The sequence below is a fragment of the Abramis brama genome, assembly GCF_963993115.1.
Source record: "Abramis brama genome assembly, chromosome: 18".
Classification (NCBI taxonomy): Eukaryota; Metazoa; Chordata; class Actinopteri; order Cypriniformes; family Leuciscidae; genus Abramis; species Abramis brama.
The window spans coordinates 5548765-5573950 of NC_139980.1; the positions used below are offsets into that span (position 1 = coordinate 5548765).

The 25186-nt window shown below is 37.4% G+C and overlaps 3 protein-coding genes across 15 annotated transcripts in view; 1 reads left to right on the forward strand and 2 right to left on the reverse strand.

The window, feature by feature from the left end:
* Nucleotides 1-1489: 1489 nt before the first annotated feature.
* On the forward strand, nucleotides 1490-13077 carry hpcal1 (hippocalcin-like 1). The gene is made up of 4 exons (XM_084090373.1): nucleotides 1490-1839; nucleotides 6984-7393; nucleotides 9656-9761; nucleotides 10138-13077. The coding sequence occupies exons 2-4, from the start codon at nucleotides 7016-7018 to the stop codon at nucleotides 10233-10235; spliced, it is 582 nt and encodes a 193-aa protein (XP_083946499.1). The 5' UTR covers nucleotides 1490-1839; nucleotides 6984-7015; the 3' UTR covers nucleotides 10236-13077.
* A 6-nt stretch (nucleotides 13078-13083) lies between these two features.
* On the reverse strand, nucleotides 13084-20218 carry pdia6 (protein disulfide isomerase family A, member 6). The gene is made up of 13 exons (XM_084090371.1): nucleotides 18994-20218; nucleotides 18336-18480; nucleotides 18011-18068; nucleotides 17082-17208; nucleotides 16877-16983; nucleotides 16664-16794; nucleotides 16347-16461; nucleotides 15811-15951; nucleotides 15456-15540; nucleotides 14509-14581; nucleotides 14212-14370; nucleotides 13964-14060; nucleotides 13084-13875 (listed from the first exon to the last, which is right to left on the reverse strand). The coding sequence occupies exons 1-13, from the start codon at nucleotides 19007-19009 to the stop codon at nucleotides 13807-13809; spliced, it is 1323 nt and encodes a 440-aa protein (XP_083946497.1). The 5' UTR covers nucleotides 19010-20218; the 3' UTR covers nucleotides 13084-13806.
* A 280-nt stretch (nucleotides 20219-20498) lies between these two features.
* otofa (otoferlin a) overlaps nucleotides 20499-25186 on the reverse strand; it is a 66436-nt gene continuing 61748 nt past the window's right edge. For 8 of the 13 annotated variants that reach the window (XM_084090361.1, XM_084090359.1, XM_084090369.1 and 5 more), the window contains 4 exons: nucleotides 23740-23981; nucleotides 23385-23563; nucleotides 23157-23257; nucleotides 20499-21462 (listed from right to left, as the gene is read on the reverse strand). In XM_084090361.1, the coding sequence (XP_083946487.1) occupies nucleotides 21282-21462; nucleotides 23157-23257; nucleotides 23385-23563; nucleotides 23740-23981 (703 nt within the window). In that variant the 3' untranslated portion in view covers nucleotides 20499-21281. Of the gene's footprint in view, nucleotides 21463-22659; nucleotides 22862-23156; nucleotides 23258-23384; nucleotides 23564-23739; nucleotides 23982-25186 lie in introns of all 13 variants that reach the window. The other 5 variants (XM_084090360.1, XM_084090362.1, XM_084090367.1 and 2 more) reach the window with 1 other exon arrangement.

Here is a 25186-nt window from a genome sequence, read left to right on the forward strand (position 1 = left end):
TACAATACAAATCCATGTTTATTTTGGGTGATCAGGTACAGTCAAACCAAAATTTATTCAGACACCTTCAACATTTCTCACATTATCACAGTTTATTCGCTATAGTTTAGAAAATGGTAATAAAATATGACAAGAACTCAGTAATCAAATCAGTTGATATTTCACTGGTTTTGGCGACCCTTCTGTTAGATTGTCACAAATAAATTAGGTTAAATAGCAGTCAGCTGTTAAATTTAAGTACACAATTAGATAATACCAATTTAGGTCAACCAATTACCAAGAAATGCTTAAATTTTGCACCCACTAGTAAACAAATATCAAAAATTATATCTGGTGTCTGAATCATTTTTGGTTTGACAGTAAATTTAGGACTGTCATAGGAACCAAGGTATAATTTGCATTAATTGGATTTTAAAAATACTTAAAAAGCTGCCACAATATAGCCTATAGGCTACATGAAATGTATCAGCTCGATGTATCAGTTTGATTAATCTGGGTTTGCTGGGGACTGCAGGAAATGTATATTATAATATATAAATAAAGGCTATGATAATTATTTAATGACCTTTCTATGCTCTATTTACATTTTAGCTGATGGGAGTCAATATAATGCACTGACAAGTTTAAGGTATAAATTGGTTATGGGCCAACATTTCTCTATAGGATCTACTGTTGTAGCCTATATAAATGAGGCTTAGGCTATGCTGTCAGATAACAACACAATATACCAACATGACAGTCCCAAATGGTTCAAATTATAACCTGAATATAGAAAATGTATTATTATTATTATAGTAAAAAAAAAGAAGAAAAAAATAGTAATAATAATAAATGCTGTCATAACATTTCTGTAAAATCACTGACAAAGTCACCCATCCAAAACCTCACAAAAGGGCTTTTATTTGTGGTCTATTTGATTAGATAGCCTAACTGTTACATATACAGCTATAGTTGCCCAAACGTCTGTGTTTGATAATGTCTTTATATATCTCTCTTGTACAGTATAGGCCTACTGTAGGTCAGGTTCAAACAGCTGGCTCAGAGACTTTACATTTTAGTTGATGGGAGTCGATAAAACGGTAAGTTGACAAGTTTAAGGTATAAATTGGATAAAGGCCAACATTTTTCTATTGGATCCACTGTTGTAGGCTATATCAATTATGCTCATGTTGTCAAAAGTAAAGTTAGTATCCAGTAAAAAACAAATGTATCCAGTACGCGCTTTATTTTCCGCTAGCGACCAATAACTGTTCATTATTGCAATCTGCTCTACTTCGGAGTGTACGGATTCGTCCAAAGAGTAGCATGGGTGTTATACCCTCATAATAACGTAATAAGAAATTATTATTTTGCACACAAAAAAAATAGTCATCAAACAAATCGCATGGATTCCAACATCATGAAATATGAGTTTATAATGTGATCGTTCTCAAAGATAATACTGACATTCCATTCTCAGATAAACGAGTCCCCCCTACAGTCTAGTGGTGGACTCGTCCATTGACAGCGGAGCAGAGCTCTCTGTGTGTGGTGTCAAGTCTCTCGCTCAATGATGAGGTTTCAAGTGCGCCTTTGAGATGTTATGGAGTCTGTAGGATATTCTGCAAGTTATAACTTTTTCGATTCCCTTTTATCAAAACAACATTCCAACTTTTAGAGTACAAGATTGACCTGTGACCTGTTCTCAATACCATATTTAGTTTTTTTGTTTACAAGCTTCTGTGAGTTTTTTTCAAAGCGAAAATGTTGAAAGTTTTGTGAGGACACTCCTTCTTCAGACGGACTAAGGCTATAGCTGACAAATTGGAGAACATATCAGCTCTGTCGTTTTTTTAGGAGGTAAGTTGTTGTGTTTTTTAAAGCCTCTAATGTATTTTTTCAACATATGCCGCTTTTTGGAACCCATTATTTATTTGCATGATAGCGGTCCATGGGAATTAATACACTCTTTATGGCACTAAAACTAATGCATTTCAGACTAAATACTGCTTTCATGTCTAGCAGTCTACGTTGGTTTTCACGATGGCACATGTGGTTGTTTCGTTTTTCTAGGTTAGAAACATATGTTTTATTTATTTTTTTTAGTTCATGTCCAGGTCACCATAAAAATCCATGCATGTAAGCTGGACCCAGGAAAGCTGACCTTATGATGCCAAGGGACTCTATTTGACCCTTTGCATTTAATTTGATGCGTTATATCACTAGATTCATCGATTATCCACACAGTAAAATGACTCAATATTAGGGGTGTAACAATATATCGTGTCACAATATATCGCAATACAAAAATGCAACAATATGTATCGTGAATAGTTCACCCAAGATAAAAATTACTATGTGAGAAAAAATTTAAGTTTTCAGAGTTTTAGTGTCAGTACTACATTCAAATATTATATATAATGTTGAATATAATGTATAATAATGCAATAGGGGAATATCTGTGTAAAAAAGTGGCCTACATTATTTTAAATGTATCTAGTCAGTGACAGAGAAACATATTCGTCTAAAATAACTCTGTATTTTCAGCTTCAGAATCATGAATATTTTTATTCTGGTGTCTATATTGTCCTGTGCTTTGGGTTTCCAGCACCAAGTCCAAGAATATTAATTTATACACACAATGTAATATCAAATTTATCAGTTTAATAAACAGTAAATTTTTTGTTAACATTTTATCATATGTCTTGGAGTATCGCAATAATATCGTATCGTGAGTTCAGTATTGTGATATGTATCGAATCATGACATGAGGGTATTGTTACACCCCTACTCAATATATGTGACTATATTTACTATACTATATATTATAAAACTGGGTGTAATGTATAATTACAGTTACACTGCTTATGATAGTTCTCTTATGTTATATTAATATTTGCAGTGCATCTTCTTTTCAGTGCCAGTCTGTAGATGGTCTAATAATAAGTTATTCTTCCAATTCAGATGTCATTTGTGTTCTTTAATTTCCCCTCTGTTATGATCACCTTCTGGGTCACAGCATGATCTTCACAGCAGGAGTAAGAGGTTGATTCCCCACTTTTCCAATCAAGTCGCTCCATGATGCCTTGCAATCATCTCAGTGGCATATCTGCCAACCTGCTATCAGCGTCTGAATAAACCCGGATCCATTGTCAACATTACATTTCTATTTCCATCCCTAGTTCTGGTCTGGTTCTGGTAAATATCAGCAAAATGGGTGAAATTGTTTCTGAGAAATTCATTCCCCGCTTATGATAATGGAAAATGTATTGGATGACCTCTTGGCATTATTAAATTTAGCGACAAGCTGTTTCGGGGAAAAATACCCTGAATTCTCAGACAAGGGTAGAAGTGTATTGTTTGTTTTCCTGTAATTTTACGGTCCGCCGGAGCAGCAGAAAAACTGGGTTTTCTGTTCTACTGATCTTTTGACACCTGTCAGGGTGCATTTTAGTCAGGCCACATTGGGGAATAGAAGGCTTAATGAGACACACACACACACAAACACACACACACACACACACACAAACATACACATACACACACACAGTTAATTGAGCTGATGTTTTATGCATGATGGGTCAAAGATGAATACTGTACAACTGCATGCTCAATTGCACTGATGTGTACAAAATATGTCCCACTCCCACACTTTCCAGGTTACATTTATTTCTGGCTATTTGATCCGTGCACATGGCAACCTGGCACATATCTTTGTTTGATTTGAATGGGGTGTAATGAAAGCTGTTATTTGGAAATGAATTAAGGGCAATAGTTGCACTGGATTGCTTTTCACACTGGTCTGCAAAAAAAATACATGTCATGTGAGTGTGTGTGTGTGGAATCTGGTGGCGAGACACAACGTTCACGTGTGCCAGAGTGGCAGTGTTGTAATGGGGGCTAGTTTATTGAGATGAGGGAGGGTAACAAGATGAGTTTGTGCAACCAAGACTACTGGGAGTGAAACTGGAAACTAGGGCTTGTGTGGAAATCATCAAGGAATGTTTAGTCATTAGATGCAATATAAGAACTGGGACTTAGTGTGACAGAGAATTCCCTTTAGAGACATGGCAGAGAGAGAACGGGCAAGGGTTAAACATTCGGTGGAAAGAAAGTGCAATGAAACTGGCATTTAGGATAAACTGAGAGAATATGTTAAACTATCAAATGCACATGTAGGCTATTCTTTTGGACAGACAGCTTTAGTAAATGAAATAACATATTGAAATACTCACAAGCTTGGCTGAACTGCACATTTTGGCTTTTTTTACATAAAATGAATGACATTTCCAAACCTATTTTCACCCTTAAAGGGATTGTTAACCCAAAAATGAAATTGTTGTCATCATTTCACTCTGGCGTTCCAATCCTGTATAACTTTCCTTCCTCTGTGGAAAACTTGTGCTGGAGAATGTACTGGTATTTTCTTTCCATGCAGAACAATGAATGGTGACTAGAGCGTTCAAACTTTAAAAAGGACTCTGGCGCCCTATAAAAGTATCATAAAAGTGGTTCATATGACTAATGCATTTTCTGAAGTCATGCAATGGCTTTGTGTGAGAAACAGATTCAATTTACTGTAAGAGTTCACTTGCTGTGTTCATGAAGATGTCTGATTCGTGAACAAAGTCTTCTTTTGAGTTGGTTTTCAGTGAATCAGTTTATTCGCTTCACAAAACCATTCAGATTGAATCAGTCTGATCCAGTTCTCAAGTTCCACTCAACTGACTGGTCCTGTATGCTAAGACTATCAGTGGATAACAAGTGACGTGAAAACATTAAAAGTCAGTCTATTCCTCTCACAAAGCCATCATAGACTTCAGAAGACTTCCATACAAAACATATAAACTGCTTTTATGATAGTTTAAGGATTCAGTTCCCATTCTTTGTAACTGAATGCAAAATGACCAGTAAATTCTCCTTTGGTGAAATTAAGTCATACAGGTTTGGAACAACATGAAAGTATTTAAATGATGTCAGAATTTTGGCTGAACTATCCCCATAAGAAACATGAGCTCAATATTTCCAGTGTTAACAATGGGGAAGTTCAATGTGGAAGTAAGCTGTTTTCTGTGAATGCATGAGACTTCCAATTCATTGGCCGCTATAGGGAAATAACGTGAAGAATATAACAAAGTGCAGTAAACGGTAAAACTATTTCCACTACAAACCAGTGTGTTTAGAATTAAGACAATACATTCAAATAATATATTAAGAAATACATTGTACAGCTAAAAATAACTGTAAGAGGATGACACTGGAACATTCAATTTACAAATAGCCACGTACACTCTTAGGGTAAAATAAGGTGGATATGTTTTCCAGTTTCCTTTGACTTGTATGGTTTATAGACAGACAGACACCAGTTGTGAAACCACCTGTAAAGCATTATGGTTTGTGACTGGAGTGGCAGAGGATGCTTGTGAATCTTGAGGTACTGGAGCATACAGTGATAGACCATCTGCTCTCCATCCGAGGACATGTGTCTCACTTTTCTCTGTTCTGATTCAATTTTTTTTTTGCAAGGGGCTTTTCAAGCGTTTTGGAAATTAGGGCTGTGTTCAACTCCTCACTCCTCTCATCATGTCTTTCATTTTGGTTCCTCTTCACAGAGAATGAATATGTGAGTCTCTGCTCTATATATGTGCCCCCTGTGATGTTGTTATTTCTGCTGGATCAGGGCCTATAGGGACCCTTCTTTTTTCAGATTATTTTTCCATTTGACAGCAGCATGAGCTTACATTTTTTTCCTTCAGAACGGAAAGTTCTGGGTTTCTTGTGGCTTGGTGAGTGTCTGAGGAAAAAGAGGGAGGGAGAAGCAAGCTACGCCCATGTTTATGTCTGTCTGCCTGCCTGCTGCCAGGCCAGTAGCTTCACCCATGTGACTCCAGCCAAGGGAGGAGCCACCCTTATGATGGCCTTGACAAACCAAGCAAACGGAGCAAAGCCATTTTCTGAAGAGGTGGACATATCTAGAGAACCCAGTCTAAAAGTACCTATGAAATGTATTTCTATTAGGTAAAATGGTAGATTAGTACCTCCTTAAGAAAGTGTAGCTTTAACTGTAATAAATTGAGCAGATATACATATATATTTACTGTATCTTTGAAAATGAAAGGTTTTTAGGTCATACCATCTCAGTTGTCCATGAGTTTTTATTTATTTAGCCGAAAAAACTATCCATCACAGTGTTAGCCTACTCTGTGGATCCCTGGAAAGTAAGATGCCTGCATGAAGAGTTATTTTTCCAAACAGAAATATGCACGTTTATGGTCTTCTCAGGTCTGACTTGTGTCTTATGACCTACAGTATGACAGTATAAGATCTTTTAAAAATCTAGTTTAAAACTCAAGAAATGCACTTTTTGTATTCATTTTGGTTTCATTATAAAATGTCATGTAATTTAACCCTCAAGTAAAAAGTACTTGTAAAGAATAGAGGAAGAGGCTGTAGTAGAAAGAGAGGATAGAAGTGAGTGCATATGGCCATGTCGCTTACAAAACCTATCGTTAAATTTCACTCCCTGCCACCTCACCGTTTATATGGTCTTTATATGATTTGTTTAAATAGAACAAGCAGTGCCTCACACTCTGCCCCCTCTTAACGCCGCAAGCACAGGCTCATGTACAGTAAGAGACACCAACCGTTCCAAATTACCCACACACATGCAAAAAAATAAAATATCTTCCTCATCTCCCTGGTAACTCACGGCCTCTTGATTGTTGCTAAGGTGGTCTGGTGGCAGTTATGCCCTCATATGAGCCTGCTCAGTGCCCTCCCCGCTTTACCCCACTGTGGAGGAGTCAATCAATTCTCACCTTAACAAGGTATTAAATGGTTTCCATGGATACCAGGATCCACTCCTTCAATTTGGAAGGCTAACACGTTTTCCATTATTCTGAAACATACATCTGGCAGAGGAAATGTGAATCTCTTTATTGTGGCTTGCGTAGGTTTAAAAATATCTAAGAAGCTACTTTATTTCATTGTGTTTGTGCTGACAGGGAGCAGCAAGAGTCTGCGCTAGAGTTTCATCATGGGTAAACAGAACAGCAAGTTACGACCTGAGGTCCTCAACGACCTGCGGGAGAACACGGAGTTCACGGACCACGAGCTGCAGGAGTGGTACCGCGGCTTCCTGAAGGACTGTCCGTCTGGCCACCTAACAGTAGAGGAATTCAAGAAGATCTACGCCAATTTCTTTCCCTACGGTGACGCTTCGAAGTTCGCGGAGCACGTCTTCCGCACCTTCGACACCAACGGCGACGCCACAATCGACTTCCGGGAGTTCATAATCGCCCTGAGCGTGACCTCGCGCGGAGGCCTCGAGCAGAAGCTCCGCTGGGCCTTTAGCATGTACGATCTGGACGGCAACGGATACATCAGCCGGGCTGAAATGCTGGAGATCGTACAGGTGAGCTTTTGGTTTCATTTGCATTTCTATATTTTATCTGGCCAGCCATTGTTTTTTATGGAAGCCCGTTTCCGCCACCGTTGAGTAAAAAAAAAAAAAGATTCTTTAAGTCATAATAATGAGAAAGTTTCTCATAATAATGAGAAACTTTCTCGTAATGACTGAACATCTCATAATAATGAGAAACTTTCTCGTAATGAGAAACGTTCTCGTAATGACTTAACATCTCATAATAATGAGAAACGTTCTCATAATGACTTAACATCTCATAATAATGAGAAACTTTCTCGTAATAATGACTTAACATCTCATAATAATGAGAAACTTTCTCGTAATAATGAGAAACTTTCTCGTAATAATGAGAAACGTTCTCGTAATGACTTAACATCTCATAATAATGAGAAACGTTCTCGTAATGACTTAACATCTCATAATAATGAGAAACTTTCTCGTAATAATGACATAACATCTCATAATAATGAGAAACTTTCTCGTAATAAAATAATTACTTATTTTCTCGCACTTCTACGCATGCGCAAAGCAGTGGAGCAGAAGGGAGTGCCACGCTAGCGACATCCACTGGTCAAAGCCGTGTAAATGCATCACAGCAAACATGTCGCCGCGTTTTTAGAACGCCGTGTCATGCGCGAGACACTGCAAAAGACGAAAGCACAACGTCTGTCTTATTATGAGATGTTAAAACTACAATATCTCATATTTTTTCGCCGCTAGGGGTCGCTAACCTCTTACTTTGGGACAAAAGCGAATTACTTCTCAATGGCAAAACAAAGGCGTAGGTTGATGACGCATAAGCAGAATTATGGAATTATCCGTCATGCCGAAGTATCTAATAATGTTTATGGATGAGTGAATACATTGATGTATTTAACATGACTGTGGTATGAAGCAGGGCGTGATTGCTAATGAGCGACAGATATCAGCGCCACATGCGAGTCCCACGGATATAAAGGAATAAGGACATTTCATTCTACCGAAATACCCGCAAATGCAGAATTACTTCTCACACAGGTCAGTTTATTAGACGAATTAAACTTGTGAGGTAACGCAACGCTGTTTCACTTGGTCTACACTATCACACTAAACTGCATTTGAGTGTGTTGAAAGTTATAACGTTATTCTATGTGTTTGTTTGTCTGTATGAGACTAGCAGTAAGCTAGAGCAACATTAGAATAACATACTGATCATATTCTAACATTTCATCATGTTGAGCTGTATAACATTGATTAGTTTTATGTACATTTGCTCACCTCTACATTGTACCTCTGTCAAGTCGAAGTTAGTCGCGCACATGAAGCTCTCGGCATCTTGAAAACGCCACGCTGATATTGATCCTCGTTTTAGTTCTCCTTTTGTCCCAAAGTCTGCTTGCCATGGTCCATAATGTTTGAACGAAACAACAACAGTGTGAGCGTGCCGCTAGACGTAACGCAGTTGTCCACGTCTGTCGCCATGGTTACTATGGCAGTACGAGCGGAAACCAGGGATAACGCGGATATTACATCATTGACAGGCGACAGTGAACAGGGACGAGACATTATTTAAAATTGGAATTTCTCAGAAATTAAAAATCTTTGGGATATTACACAACTGCAGGAAATATATCACACTGTGCAAGTGATTTTTGGATATTTTATTGTACATTTAAGTCATTATTACGAGAAACTTTCTTAATATAATGAGATACTAAGTCATAATTATGAGAAAGTTTCTCACTATTATGACTTACAGAATTATATTTTTTACTCAACTATGGCGGAAACGGGCTACCATAGTTTTTAGAGCAGCATGTTCCATATCAATATTAGCTCAGTCTAATGTTTGGTGATACAGACCTCCTGAATAAACAGATCTCCTCAATCAAGTGTTCCACAGGCCATATGGTCTTGCCACAAATGGTGACCAAACACAAAGGCTTTGTTCGCTACTTCAAAGGGACTGTTGACTCTCGATGTTAATAACATAGATGGCTCTTTTACACCTGCATCAGAGGACATGCTATAAAACAATGTCTGAAAGTGACATTAAATGTATCTGTCAGAGAAACAGTCTCATGATCATTTGCATTGATTACACTGATATGAAGTGTTGATTGAAGCTGTGACAGTGACAGCTGTGTTATGCAACTTTTGACTATCAGTTGTAGCATTATGAAGATAAACGTGTTGCTACTGAAAACTGAAACCTTTGCATGTGACAGCGAACTACCATATGTTTTGACACGGTTACATTCATTTTCGCAGGCAATTTATAAAATGGTGTCATCAGTGATGAAGATGCCCGAGGATGAGTCAACGCCCGAGAAACGCACAGATAAGATATTCCGACAGATGGACACGGACAACGATGGTACGCCTCCTGAGATCCGTCTCCCACTCACTGATAATATTTATATAGACTGAAGTTGAACCACGCAAAATATGCACTGTTATCTTTGTTTTACAGTAAAAACATCTAAATCAAGATTTGTCTTGAAAGTTTACTTTTCTTACCCAATTGCCAAATTGTTTTTTTCCTAACCCAAATTGAGTGTTTCTTATGCAACTTTGCTTTCCAAGTTGAAACCAAGGCAAATCATTTTTCACAGTGTCTATGACAACCACAAATGAATAATGAAGTCATATTTAGGATGAATTTAAGTTCCAGGATATTTGATCACCACTGAAATGTTACTCTTGGAAATGAACAAAATAACCCTTTTGTTGTTGTTTTGTCAAATCTATAGGCAGACTGTCTCTGGAGGAATTCATCAAAGGTGCCAAGAGCGACCCCTCTATCGTCAGACTACTGCAGTCTGACCAAAGCACCTCTCAACAGTTATAAATTCAGCTCTTAAAAGCGGCTGACAGGCGCCACTCACATGCACACTGAAAAGAAGATTTAAGAAAATGGAGTTGGCTGGCGTTATCAATGATACATTTCCTGCTTAAAAAGTTTCCTTGTTCATGGGTGGTTACCTCTTTCATCATTCCAGCCTGTTTTTATTTTGATGTAATTCTGTTTGGATTGGCATTGCTGAGTTGTCATAATGTCTGGGCTGGGTCAGATTGTGAAGGACCTCTTGAAATCAACTGTCAAAATTCACTTTTAGCAGATGTTCACATTTTAAAACGTATTCTTCAGGGCCTTGTTTATAAAATGTGCGTACGCACAGATTTGATCTTAGAGTGTGCGTATGCTAGCCTGGAAATCCAGACCTAAATCTAAAAGATTAATGGTCTGGCGTCGACTAATGAAAATTGGCCAGCTCGAGGGGCGGCACCAAGCATGCATTTGAAAATCTCACTTGCACGCAATTGGATAACACTACGACCAATCACAACAATAAACCCCATACGCTTAGCTACCAGCGGAGCTAACTGGTAGATTAGACTCCTGCCGTATCCGGGCGGCAAAACAGCAAAAGCGCCCTTCTTGCAAAGGAACGATTCGAGCGGCGTCTTCTGTTCCTGTTTTAGATAAAAAGCCAAGTCTAACTCATTCATTGTAGCGGCCAAAGCCGTTTCAAACAACTGGTGTTCATCCATAGCCATCTTGCAATGTTTACTAATGACTTCGACGTCACAGCGCTGTCGTCTTCTGTTTAGCTCGCCTCTGGCCCACCTATATCAGATAACCCGATGTGATTGGTGAAGCTCAGATCGAGTGGCATATTTAATGAGCATCATTACTAGACACCAGAGTAACTCGCTGAGCAAATTCAACTTGTGCTCTCGCGAGAACTCTGGATTACAAGGGTATGCGTATGCTAAAATCCACACAGACGTTCATATTTATAAAAACGGTCTTTAATATGGAAAAGTTCTTAGCACCACGTCAGGGTCTGAGCAGACATCCGCGTTTTCCTTGTGAAGGAGGGTCGGAGTATTGCAGGGATTTGGAAATCTAAGCTAAGCAATTCTTGCCGCTCTCTATTCTCAAGTAAAGGATTTGGACGTTGACGTGCTCTATTATATGTATCGGAAACCATTCAGCTGCGCACAATTGCAAGATCATTTGCGATTTATAAATTTCTGGAAGAGAGGCGTATGCACGTTTGTTCTCTGAATCACACGTACGCACATTTGAGAAATGATCGTAAGATTAAATGTAGGACGGTTTTTATAAATGAGGCCCCTGGTGATTGGTTGCATTACACAGATTTTTGTCAAATCATATGCTCTCTAGAATGATGCTGCAGAATTGTTCCTACTTCATGATATCTTTAAATGATGACTAAAAAATATTTATATTTTCAATTGCATTCCACTCAACCTGTAAATGAGTAGTCAGAACCACGTCCAAATTTCCAGAATGGCTATTAAGCCAAAACATGAAGTTTCTGCTTGTAAATATTTAATTTGTTTTGCATTCAATCAAGCTATTAAGTGTCTCCAAAGCACTATTTTGGTTAGATGTTGGGTTTTATGCATCAGGTGCATTCGGAGCTGTCCGGCCAATTATGATCGACTTTGTTCATTTTATTTTAAATGGAAAATGTTGCTTCTTTTAGAATGTACATGCCAACAGTTTTGGGTCAAGAAGTCTATTTTTTATTTATTTTTTGAAGGAAATTACTTTTATTCAGCAAGGATGCATTACATTTTCTACATTATTACTGAAAAAAAAAAAAAAGTTCTTCTTCATCAAAGAATCCGGAAAAATGTATCGTTTCCACAAAAATATTAAGCAGTGTGTAATCCTGCTAAAGCTTTAGCTTTGCCATCACAGGATTACATTACATTTTTAAAATAAATTAAAATAGGAAAGTTATTTTAAATTGTATACAATATTTAATAGTATTACTGTTTTAATGCATTTTTGATCAAATAAATGCAGCCTTGGTGAGCAGAAGATATTTCTTTCAAAAACATTTAAACCATCTTACTGAAACCAAACTTTTGAACAGTAAAGAAATGCCTACTGTTGGCTGCTGGGGTTTTCAAATTTAGCATTTAGATTTCAGATCAATATAAATACACTAGAATAAATAGGTCAGAAATTTGCAATTTATTCATGCATAATTACTTTTCTCCGTTTTGGTTCTAAGAAGCAGACAGACAAACTTTTCACAACCATTTCTGCCCTTAAGTTAAAAAAAACACACACAAAAAACAGCAACCATCAGCCTTTAGGCTACTCGTTAATATTTAAACGCTATTGTCCGATTGGACATATGGCACAGATAGAATGGCAGACCGGTGGTTAGTTTTTCTTTTTTTCTTTTACCAGTCCAGTGTCAACATGAACCGTACAGATGCTGTTGGATAAGTAGATTCATGGAACGTAACAGTAATAACTAAATGTCTTCAAGTTTCTGCTAATGGAAACATTGGAAAATGCTCATAATTTGCTCTTTTGCATGTGTGGTATTTTAATTCTCTCTTAGTATTTTTTTCTCTGTAAAATGATTGTTGAAGTGAAATGCCAAAACTAATATTTGTACTGGAGATATATATATTAGCTTTACGAGTCATTTCTAATTTTGTATAGTGTTAACTGTGATGATGGTTGTATACTGCAGCTGGGATTGGGATGTCCAGACATATTTTTGTCAAGCCAAAGCATCAGGAAGAATCTGAATGTTGCATCTTTACAACTGAATAGTGTATTTGTTTGCATGAATCCTCAATAAACCACTGATTCATAGGCCACTGGTGTCTATCAGAATAGCTTCTATGATAAAAACGACTCAATTTATTATTTTTGTTTTATTTTCATAACAAAAACATTTCAAAACAAAGCTGTGTAAGAAAAATCTACACAACGCCCACATTACACCTGGTCAAACACGGACAAATGGGCAAACTGGGATACAGGTTGGCTGCCATTCTTTTCAGTAACAATTTTAAAACAAATAACCAAATAATAATAATAATAAAAGAAAAAAATGTCACATGAGAGGGATAAAGGGTGAAAATGGAAACAATGTTAAGCTTCTTGTAACTCCAGTGTAATGAGCTGCTGAAATCATAGAAAGGCGGATATAAATAACCACTGGTTCATCTCATTACCAGAAAGACCAGTACCATATGATTAAATCTTGTCAATGAAACATATTAGAAAGTGTTCTATGAAGAGCCTCTGTGTGACGTCTGCTTACTGGAAACAAGTGATTGATAATCAGTCACATTCTGCTTCATCAAGCTGATTGAAAGATCCAATCAGTCACAAAATCAAAATGTGAAGAAGGAACTTGAGGCAGAGCATGGCTCAATCATGATGTACACGCTGAAAAGCCTCATTTTTAAACTAACGGGGGTGTTTTCTTTTAAAAAGCTGCACAACCATTTGCTTTATTTGTATGTTTTCAAGAGTCTTAAGGAAGTTCATGTCCCTAGCATCCCCTCATCCATGGGAGAGAAGACATGGGCATCATTTGGGTCTCAGAGATCTAGAGTGGTTTAGACCAGGCTCATAACTCATCCTTCTCTAGATCGTCCAGATCCACGTCGCTCAGGTCAATGTCATCCTCCATGGGCAACTGAGGAAAGGCCAAATAAAGGGGGTTGAAAACAGGAAAGGATGACATCCATCCATCCATCCACCCTCACACTGTTCTCTCTACTTACCACTCCATCTTTCCCGTCCCAAGGCTCCACAGTGTTGATCTTAGGCAAAGCTCCGCCTCCCACCGTAGCAGTGGAGCCACGGCCAACAGAAAGTTCCCTGCATAAATAAAGACATTAATAGTTTAACGACATAAAACAGGCAGACAGTTAGAAGGGCCATTATAAACACCACCTTAAATTTACTGTATGCTAACAGTCTCTGTGACGTAACTTGTTTCCTTGTAACATAAACTCCAGCCTTCTGTTACCTGAGGAATTCGTGGATGCCCGTTTCACTGAATGAGCCTTTAAGCAGAGCGAACTTCATCTTGCGAGCATTAATGGCTGCCATGGCGGGATAGCCGAATCCACCGATCCCGAGAGAGGCCTCCAGCTCCATCTGTGCCCCTGCTTCAGTCCACAACCAACTGTGTAGAGAGAGGAAAGAGAGTGATGTGTGTGACTGCATCCCGCTCTCTATTCCCTAAAGTCTCGTCTCTGGCACACAAGCAGCGACATGTACTGGTGTTATTTATGGGCAGGATGATGATGCTGAAAAAACTGACCCCCACATCTTCTTCTTGTATTTCTCTGCCATAGTCTTCATCACTTCCATGTAAGAGTTTCTTCCAGATGCACCTTCGAGCAGAGAGAAAATCAAAATAACTGTTGTTGTTGCGTCTAATTGCTTACTAAAACTATGACAAATTGGTGCTTAATTGAAATAAAGCAGAAATAAAATAATTAGATTATAAACTTAAATGAAAATTAGAAACATTGCCTTGGCAACTAACTGACAAAACAAGTTGAAGTACTAAAATGACTAAAAATGGAATAAAAATAAATTAACACCAATTAGAAATCTAATTTAAAAAAAAGACAAAATTACTAAAACTTCAGTAAAAAAAAAAAAAGAAAAACTAAAACTGTAATAGTATATAATACTAAAATAGCACTGTACATTAACCATCAATCATGTTCCTAACATATGAGTTTTACACAGAAAGCTGAAAAGTAAGTGATCACTTATAAATGACACTTGCAAAAAAACTATGCATGTACATATATACACACACACACACACACATATATACACACATATATATACACATTATAACAATTATATTTTAATTCTATACTATTTTTGAGAAAAGAAAAGTTAATATGCAACAAGTGAATTGAAGCATCCACCATTATAATTTGTACAGTATGAAAAAAAATTGTTTTGAGGTATAAAGATTACATTTAACAGTTATTAAATTAGTCTTTATCTTGTTAACCAAGTGAATGTTAGATGACAGCAAATGTAAAAATAGAGGAAATGATCATCCAAAAAAAAACAATCAGCCAATAAGAAAAAATAATAATTATACAATAACCTATAACTAATATACAGTGCATCCCTAGTGACCATCACTGTTTAAGAGGCTTGTCATTTTCAAATTTTATTCTTAAAAACAATAGTTTTGATGAAATCACTTGATGTGTGTTTTAGGTTGATGTTGTATCGTACCTGTGTCGAGAATGTGAGGCAACACAGCTATCATACACAGCTGATAGTCCTCGCAGGTCTTCTTCAAAACATCTTCATTCACAATCTAAAGGAAATACAAACCACATGAATATAAACCAAACTACACCTATTATTTCTTTACAAAATGTTTGTCAAAATAAATGGTCACACTTTACATGTAACAAGGACACAGTAAAATAGTTACTATAGTAAGACCTATGAATTATGAATAATTGCATGCAACTACCTTAACCAAACCCTAATCCTAATCCTCTAGTGAGCGCATGTAAAAATAATACACATTAGTTACACCATATTCTATAACATGCTTAAAAATAGAAGAGAAAACACTCACCTCTTGAAGCTCTGGGGGAGGGATGTTATCAGAGAAGAGGTCCATGGCACTAGAAACGATGTCAGATCGGGTACGTCCCCCCTGAAAGTCCTCTGGCTCCTCTCCTTTACGAAAGATCTTGATGGTGGGGAATCCTCGAATCTACCAATAAAGACAGCAGAAAAGACACCGTTAATGAACCCAATGACCTGTGGAGAAAAAATGGCTCACAAAAGAACAGACATTCAACAAAAATGAGCTAACAAAAATGTTCATTGTCCAAAATGAATGATTATTTTTTGATGACATAACTGGGATCTGAAAATAAATCAGGGACAATATAAGAATTGCTGGTAGCACTTTATTTTACGGAACATCTGCATGCACATACTATGTAATTATTATAGTTATTACAGTAACTGGGTAATAACTAGGTACTAACCTGAACCTATCCCATGTAGTTACCTTATATTAACCAGTACTTTCTTAGGCAAGTACACATACTGTAAAATAAAGTGCAACCGAATAGTTTATATTAAAAGACATCAACTAAGTACCCCATATCGGCTTGCCAAGCCCTGGTGAACGGTGGCATCCACAGCACCCAGTTTCACTTTACCCTTCGTCTTCTCTTTGACTTCTGTGGCGGCTGCCGTCCATTCCGGCTCAAGACTGGAAACATTAAAGAAAGTCAACACGGGAAAGCTCAGTCGGCAGAGGAATTTCATTGCGGCTTAGAATCCTTGTAAATAATTGAACATCGATTCAGCGCTTCAATAATGCATGGCACAGCATGTCAGGTACGATTTCAGGAGAATGACAGACAGACAGACAGGTCTTATGATGTGTGCGAGACACAGAGGAAAACACTTACTTTTTGCAGTGTCCACACCAGGGGGCGAAGAACTCCACCAACCAGATATCGTCGCTGTCCAGCACGGTACGGTCAAAGTTATCATCGGTCAGCTCCACAACATCCTTCTTATTGCCAGCACCACCTCCACTCTGATCACAACATCACAGAGGAGTCAATCAATGGAAGGAAAACATAATTTAACAACAAATTCTTCATGCTGAGCTTCAGTACCTGTCTGCTGTAGTCTGAGCCTCCAGTCTTTCCACCAAGCCTGTCTTTGACCATGGAGCGAACAGCATTCAGAGCTGCGTCTACAATGGCCTGACTGCCTCGGCCACCTAGGACAGAGAGAGAATTAACAACATGCTTTCATATGGCCAGAAAACATTTTCTTTACATGCATGCCAAGATGTTTGATGAAATTGCAGTACTGAACCTTGGTAATCCTCTGGTTTGTTTTTGTTGGCTCCAAAGATCTTGATAGTTGGGAAGCCTCGGACTCCATACTGGCCTCCCAAGGAGTTGTGTTGGTCTGCGTCCACAGCACCCACCTTCACAATGCCCTGTACCAAAACACAAATGCTATCAATGATCTTTTTTATATCCATTTTCACTCAGTTTATAACTGTGGTGAGACATGCTGCTTGTTATTTCTGAATTTTTAGATACAAAAATAAGTGATGGGAATCATAAGGATTTTAATGATTCAGGTTTCGATTCATGTTCCATTAAACAAGTATGGTTCCTTAACAACAAAGTCCTTTTAATAAAAAATAATTAAACCTAAATACTATATACTATACACCACCATTCAAAGGTTTGTGGTTAGTAGGATTTTTGAAAGTCTCTTATGCTAACAAGACAAAAAAAAAAAAAAAAAAAAAAAAAACACAGTAAAAACAGTAATATGCAAAATTTAATTTATTTCCATATCTTAATTTGGTACTCAAGAAACATTATTATTATTATTATTATTATTATTGTCATCAATGCTGAAAACAGTGCTGCTTAATTTCCGTAGAAACTGTGATACATTTCTTTCAGGATTCTTTGATGAATGGAAAGTTTAAAATAACGAAACGAAAAAGAAAAAAAATAGAAATATTCAGTAAAATTATAAATGTCTTTACTGTCACATTTGAACAATTTAAAGCATCCTTGCAAAATAAAAGTATTAATTTCTTTAAAATTTTTTTTAAAACAATTAATCTTACTGACCCCAAACATTAGAATATTACATTTTGGAAGAATGCTGAAGTTTAACAAACCATTCTGTGCCAGTAAATTGGAACCGGTTCTGAATAAGCCCCAGTTCTAGATTGTAAGCGTAATTAATTATTATGTAATTTTAAATTTGGAATTTACCTTTAGAGCTGCGGCTGCTTTTTTCCATTCAGGGGCCAAACTCTTGCAGTGACCACACCTTTAAAAAATACAAAATAATAAATAAAAAAACATAAACATCATCATGACTGTATTATGCATCATATGCAAACTAAGACTGGCACTTCATTTGCATTGCTTTACATCTCATTAAAGTAGCAATGACTCATACTTTCAATTGTATACAAGAAAGCAACAGATTGGGCTGATTCAGCACCAGCGCTAGACAGTACCCTGATCTGTAACTAAAGACCTAGAGATCTCTATGAGTAACACATACGGGTTCCACCACATTCTTACAACTTACCAGGGGGCATAAAACTCGACCAGCCAGAGACTGTCACTCTGCATGACTTCCCTGTTAAAGTTGGAGGGGTTGAGTTCAACCACATCATCACCGGGAGAGTAGAGACCGTGGACAGAGAGTACAGTCAGAGAACACGCCAACACACCTGAGAAGATAAAGAAGGATTTCAGCATCAGTACTGGAGTACAGCAAATCATTTCAACAGCTCTATTAAAAAGAAAAACAAGATCCACAGCATGAAACACTGCATATGGTTCATCATCATAACAACCAGGACATTCTACTACCAGACTCTAGGCATATACAACAGATTATTGTAAAATCTCAATATGAAGAAACTGCACAATTAATTATTATTCTCCAATTGGTCTTCTGCAATATGAAGATGAATTTGCTGTAATGTATAGGCCTAACCCACCATTACACACTCTAAACTAACTATTATGTACTATACGGTGTCACACACTTACACGTATGTATTTAATGTAAACAAAAGCTTCATAAAACACACTTCAGTTGGTTCAACTTTAGAGAGTTGTTTCTCCTTTTGTCATATTAACGTCCAAACTAGTTCTACAGTTTAGGCTCTCTGCATCACAGTTTGCTTGCAAACGATTTTGAGTCAATAAAATCACGCCTTTATGTCATTATAACTCACCCAGTAGCGCTCGCATGGTTGTTCTTTGTGCCTAGTCAATTATCTTGTTCAAGGCTTCTTGCTTGCTGTGTGAACTCTCTCTCCACCTCACTCACTGAATCACACGACAGGTCTCCAACCAGCGGCGTAACAACACAGCACAGTCGTACCGTGGCCCGCGCTGATTGGACGGGCTCCACCCGGAGACGACCTTAGCCAATAGGAGCTCGACGTGTAGTTCTGCATCTCGGGAGAGGTACGGTGGCTATGAGGTGGCAAAATTGTTCTATGAAATGCACAAAAGTTAAGGATCTATGTATTTTAACACATCAAGTAATATATATTTGCAAAACGTTGCTATTTTATCGTCCATTACACCCCCTTGACACATTTTAATGTAAGATAAAGACAAATACTTCTGGTATTTATAATGCTTGAATTAGGATTTAATAATAAAATATATACAAACAAGACGCATGTTCAAAGAATGATTTTAATTTGAGCCATAATATTATAAAGTTTACATAATAATTATTAAGTTACTTTAAGAAACATCTTAACACAAAATAGAGTATAAAAATATAAGGGTGTTCTTCAACTAAGGGCACTTTTAATACCCCTGGAGTAGATTTATTAAAACTAGCAAATTTCAACGTTTTCTTTACATATTTAAACCCATGACAATATAAGCCGTCTGAAGTAAATAAACCATTAGGTTAGTATTGATTGTGCAGAACGTCCCTTTTTGTACGACATTTCCTATCAAGCTTTAATTGTGTAAAATTTACACAAATTATATTTATAATACACAAAATGTCAGCTATGAAATGAGCCTTAGCCATGGTCAAACACTGTATTCCATTAAAATGTCATTAGCATCACTTTCACCACAGAATGTTATTAAACACAATGCAAGTTGAGATGTGGTGGACCGTGGAAATGTTCATGACTTTCAGAAATTAGACTAAAATGACAATATTTCAGATACTGCATGCATAGACACTGTTAAACATTGTAATAAGACAAAATAACTATATTAAAGTTTTTAAGAGTCCACAGCGGCAAAAGGCTCATAGTTGAAAAAACACCCATAAAAAGCCTCTATACATACATACAAAAAAAGAAAATTTATATTACGCCATGCATTTGTAAATAAATGTATTTGAATGCATATAATAAGCAGTGCTTTTAAGCGATGCCATTGATTTCAAAAATCTGTTTTGTGCATATTGTGCTGAAAGCAGGTGATTGATCAGCTTATCCTGAGATGTTGAAAATCTTCTGGATGAAAGCTGAAGGCAGAGAATAGAACAGAAGGCCCAAAAAGATCAGCCCGGTTATGCTGAGCAGAGTCACCACTGTGGCCAACTTATACTGCCGCCAACCCATTATGCAGGTCACCCGTATTGGACTCAACAGCCACGACAGGCTAGTAGTTGGACGACTGTGTGAAAGAGAACAGGGTTTTAAACTATCTCACACACATACATGCATACCCACACTATGGAAACAAGAAACATGTTCAGTTTTATCTCAATGAGTTCATTTTATTGTCTTCATACTGACAAAAATAAATAAATCAATCCATATTGCACACTTGTGAACAAGAATTAAAAATACACTCTTTTTCAAAATCAGTGCAAACAAGTCCATGGTCAAATGCCATTCATTAAATAGAGCAACAGTACATAGCAAGCAAACAAGTACACAGCAAGCAAAATCAACAGTAGGAAGTACAGGAAAGAGCATTCTATTGTTTTATTTAAACTTGAAATGTCAAATTAAACATAATTCCCTTACTAGAATCTGTATGTTTCTCTAAAGGATAAACAACATTACTGTATCTTACTGGAGTGCAGAAGATTTGTGTCATGGACTGAAAGTGCAAACATCAAGGCAAAGTTTAATCAAATAACATAGTGTACTGTATATGAGGCCTGCAACCCTATCATAATATTTTTTTTCAGACTGCAGCCACTGATGAACAAGTCATCTTTCTTAAGACAAAGTTGCATGCTTATTGTGCTTTTAGCAGCGACACGTACACGTCTAGACAATAACTACAAAATCCAAGAATTTGAAGCAATGCATTCATATGAACATTTGAACGGATACCAAAAACGCTAGTCCAGTTTAATTTCGTACCAAAAATAAACAGTGCTGCTTTCTCCATATGACTAATTATTCTTGAAATGTACAAATAGAAAGATAAATAAGATAATTGATCTTTTCCAGGTAAGACATGCAAATTGATACCGAAAAAGATTTTTGATACGTTATGCTTAGAGTGCAGCCTTTCTGACCCCTCTTTAGGCCCCAAGCAGCTTCTTGACCAGATAGCCTGGCATGCTGTAGAGAAACAGGCCCACCATGATCAGCAGCAGCAGAGCCAAGATGATCTTGATGATGAGCCACTTGTAGCGGTTGCATATCAGGTAACGGATGGCCTTCAGCGGGCTCAAAAACCACAGGAAGGTGGTGTCAGGCCGGCTGTGATTGGAAGTGGTGAAGCGGTTGCAGGTAAGAGGTGGTGAGTTGAAAGGTGAAATCAGGGATGATGGAGGAAGAGAGGTAATACAAATGTTAGTGGTTAGTAAGATGATTGGTAACATGACTGAAAAGTTGTCAAATCTCTTAAAGGCATATTAACCATTTAAGCAATGACTTAAAAAGGAACGTTTGTTAACGTCACAATGAACATGAATATTGAATATTGCAGTGGTTATTATATATGTACATATATATAACTTCCACCTGCAATGACATCTCTTCTCTGATGACGTGTGCGCCAGCGCACTCACAAGAGATCGCAGGAATAGCAAACCACAACAAGCCAATGATTCCATCAATTCCTGATGGGCAAAATCAAGTACCGCCCCAATTTTTTTTTCTTGTTGGAGAAGCCGTTTCAATCGGATATACATCACAATAGGAAAGAAAAGACTATTGCAACTTCCATTTCATGCCATTCAAAACTTTTATGACTTTCTTTTGCTGAGCACAAAAGAAGATATTTTAAAGAATGTTTTTTGTTCATACAATTAAAGTAAATTGGGTCCAAACAACACATTTGTGTTTCACAGAAAAAAGAAGTCACACAGGTTTGGAACGACAAGAGGGCAAGTAAATGATGGCACAATCTTAATTTTTGGGTAAACTATTCCACAGAGCTGGTAAAAACATTCGCCTAGGTCAGGGGTAGGGAACGCTGGTCCTGGATGCTGTGTTTGATTAGGGTTGATCATCCATTGATCTCCAGGACCGACGTTGCCTACCCCTGGCCTAGGTCTACCGTGTGTGTCAGAGTGATACTGTAACTTTGCAGTGGGTTGAGCTCAGAGCAGTAAAATGACACATCAGGCAACAAAGGTAGGTCCAGAAAAAGCACAATAGCAAACAGTCAAGAATAAATATCATAAAATCCATTGCCAAAAACAGACAACCAGAGGAAAAATGACCAGCAAAAGACTTGAGGTACCACACAGCATGCAGCTATGCGGTAAGAAAGAGTTGGGATGACAAAATGGAAAACACCACAATCCCTCAGGTCCATGTTGTAAAAATGGTACGAGAAACAAAAAGACAGAAATACACTGTGAATGGTGACATTGCACAGTTTGAGCTTAAAGGTTTGCTCAGAGAGAGAGACAAAAAGCAGAGAAAACAGAGGCAGTAAGAGTGGGCTACCAGTGATCTTCCCCTCTCTCCTCACGCCCCTAGGAGTTTCTTGACCAGGTATCCAGGAATAGAGTAGAGGAAGAGCCCAACGAGGAGGAGGAAGAGCAGCAGGGCCAGAGCCTTCAGGATCAGCCAGCGGTAGTTGTGCCAAATGAAGTATCGCATGGACTTCAGAGGGTTCATGAACCACATTAGACTGGTGTCTGGACGACTTTTTCCAAAACAGGAATGGGGGTTGAAATGAAGGAAACGAGCGGGAAAGGGTAGGCGAGGGAAAGGGCAGTCACAGGAGGAAGGAAGGATGTGAAAGAGGAGAGTGGGAGTATTAGAAAGGGAAGTTAACAGTTTCAGAAGGGCATTCTTCACTGGACTTCATAGAAGACTTGTATAGTCTACTCTAGAGTATATCTTTTTATTCATAATCTGAAACTGCATTGGTTCTCAGATGTGCTAGGCACCATGTGAGCGGAAGCAAATGCGTGTAAATGAGCTGCTTTATATCTTACTTTGGTTTCTCAAGTGGCTCAGGTTCGTTCCGTCCAAGACCGACTGGACTTTTCTCTGCCTCCTCAGCTGTCATTAGATGGAGCTCTGCCTCCACTTTTCCCTGCAAGCATGACATGGTTGTAATGTTAATGAGGTAACCTTAGCAATCATTCCAAATACACTACATGCTGGCTAATTATCAAGCAGTAGTAAAATAACCTTTAGATAATTGCATTGTATTAACTCACCGTGAGCTCAAATTCATCATTCTCATCTCGGGCCACAAATGGCCACCAGCCCTTCACTCTCTTCTGTTTGAAGATGGAAATGGTTGGCAGCTCATGTTCTTTGAGAACCATGTTGAGAGAGCACTGCTTGGCTGTTTTTGCCCCACGGGGAAACTTATTTAAGTCCAACTCAATCGCACCTGTGGAAATAAATCACAGGCAGCATAAAAAATATATTTTGAATGAAACACATGGACTTTTAATTGAGCACATTATTAATGACAATAATCAAATTACTCTTCAAACCCCAAATTATTTTGCTATACATGCAAATAAGTCATAAATATCTAACAATATGTATGTTTTGTGAGCATACCCAGGAAGTCATCTGCAGAGAAGTGATCAGCATCCCATACTTGAAGGGTAAGTCGAGCAGGAATCTTGTACTCTGTCTCATCCCAGGAAAACATGGATTCCTTCTTGGAGATGACTATCTTCTCCTCAGCCATTAGATAGTCAAAGGGGTAGACAAAGCGCCAGTTGAAGTTTCCCTCCCCAGTTAGAGAGTGATAATGCACGTCTGTGTCCTGTTTATCCTCCTGCTGTCCTTTCAGCCAACTGAGCAGGGAGATGGTTTTCAATTGTTAGAAGTGGCACAATAATATTTTAATATTTATGCAAAAAAATATCCAAGCACGGTATACATATAGTCATCAATGACTTATTGTATGTCACATGACAAAACATGCACAAATGTTCTGAACATGTGTCCTTTAAAAGTGCATTTAGATATTTGCAAATGTGTGAAATGTATAGACAAAAATACTGAATAGACAACATGCATATGATAGCATTTATACATATCAAGTTGATGCTCCATACAGCATCAGAAAACTGAACAAAATAAAAGTTCTACCCCGTGGTCATTGCAGTAAGATGTTATTAATAATTTTATTGAAGTCTGAATTATTATATTTTAGGTCACACTTTATATTAGGGTCCAATTCTCTTGACTTTTGCCTCAATAAACTCTTAATTACTGCTTGCTTATTAATAGTTAGTAAGGTAGTTGTTAAGTTTAGGTATTAGGTAGAATTAAGGGATGTAGAATATGATCATGCAGAATAAGGCATTAATATGTGCTTCATAAGTACTAATAAACAGCCAATATCCTAGTAATATGCATGCTAATAAGCAACTAGTTAATAGTGAGAACAGGACCCTAAACTAAAGTGTTACCATATTTTATTATAAAATGCAAAGACTATGTACTGTAGATCATCAATGCATGACTCAGAGTTATGTGCTTGTTACTCTTTGATAACATAATTTGAAAGAGTGTGGAAGATTTGAAAATAAATACACTCTCTTTAAATAGAAAAGAAAAATAGATGCTTGACCTGACATCTAGTCAATTATCTGCACTTAAGTTGAGAGGCCTGCATCTGCAGAGCTTTGTAGTCTGCCCCAACAGCATTACATTATATAGAGCTACTGTCTGTATTATATATTTCTTTGAACCATTAGTAGCCAACTGTATGAATCAGATACATGCATAATTGTATGCGTAACTTTACAAAATAGATAGATTCATTCCTTAAGCAAAATGTTGGTATGCAAATGCCACATGTCAGATTATAAAAGTAGGTTTTGGCATGCAAACAGACATATCTTGTGCTTTCATGCAGTAACTGATACTGTGAAAGACATCTCAGTCCCCAAGACATACTAAACAAAAATGGCTCTATAAACCAAGACCATACCAGTTATTAAATATTACATTTAATATTTTTTATATTAACGTTTTTATATGAATTATCAAG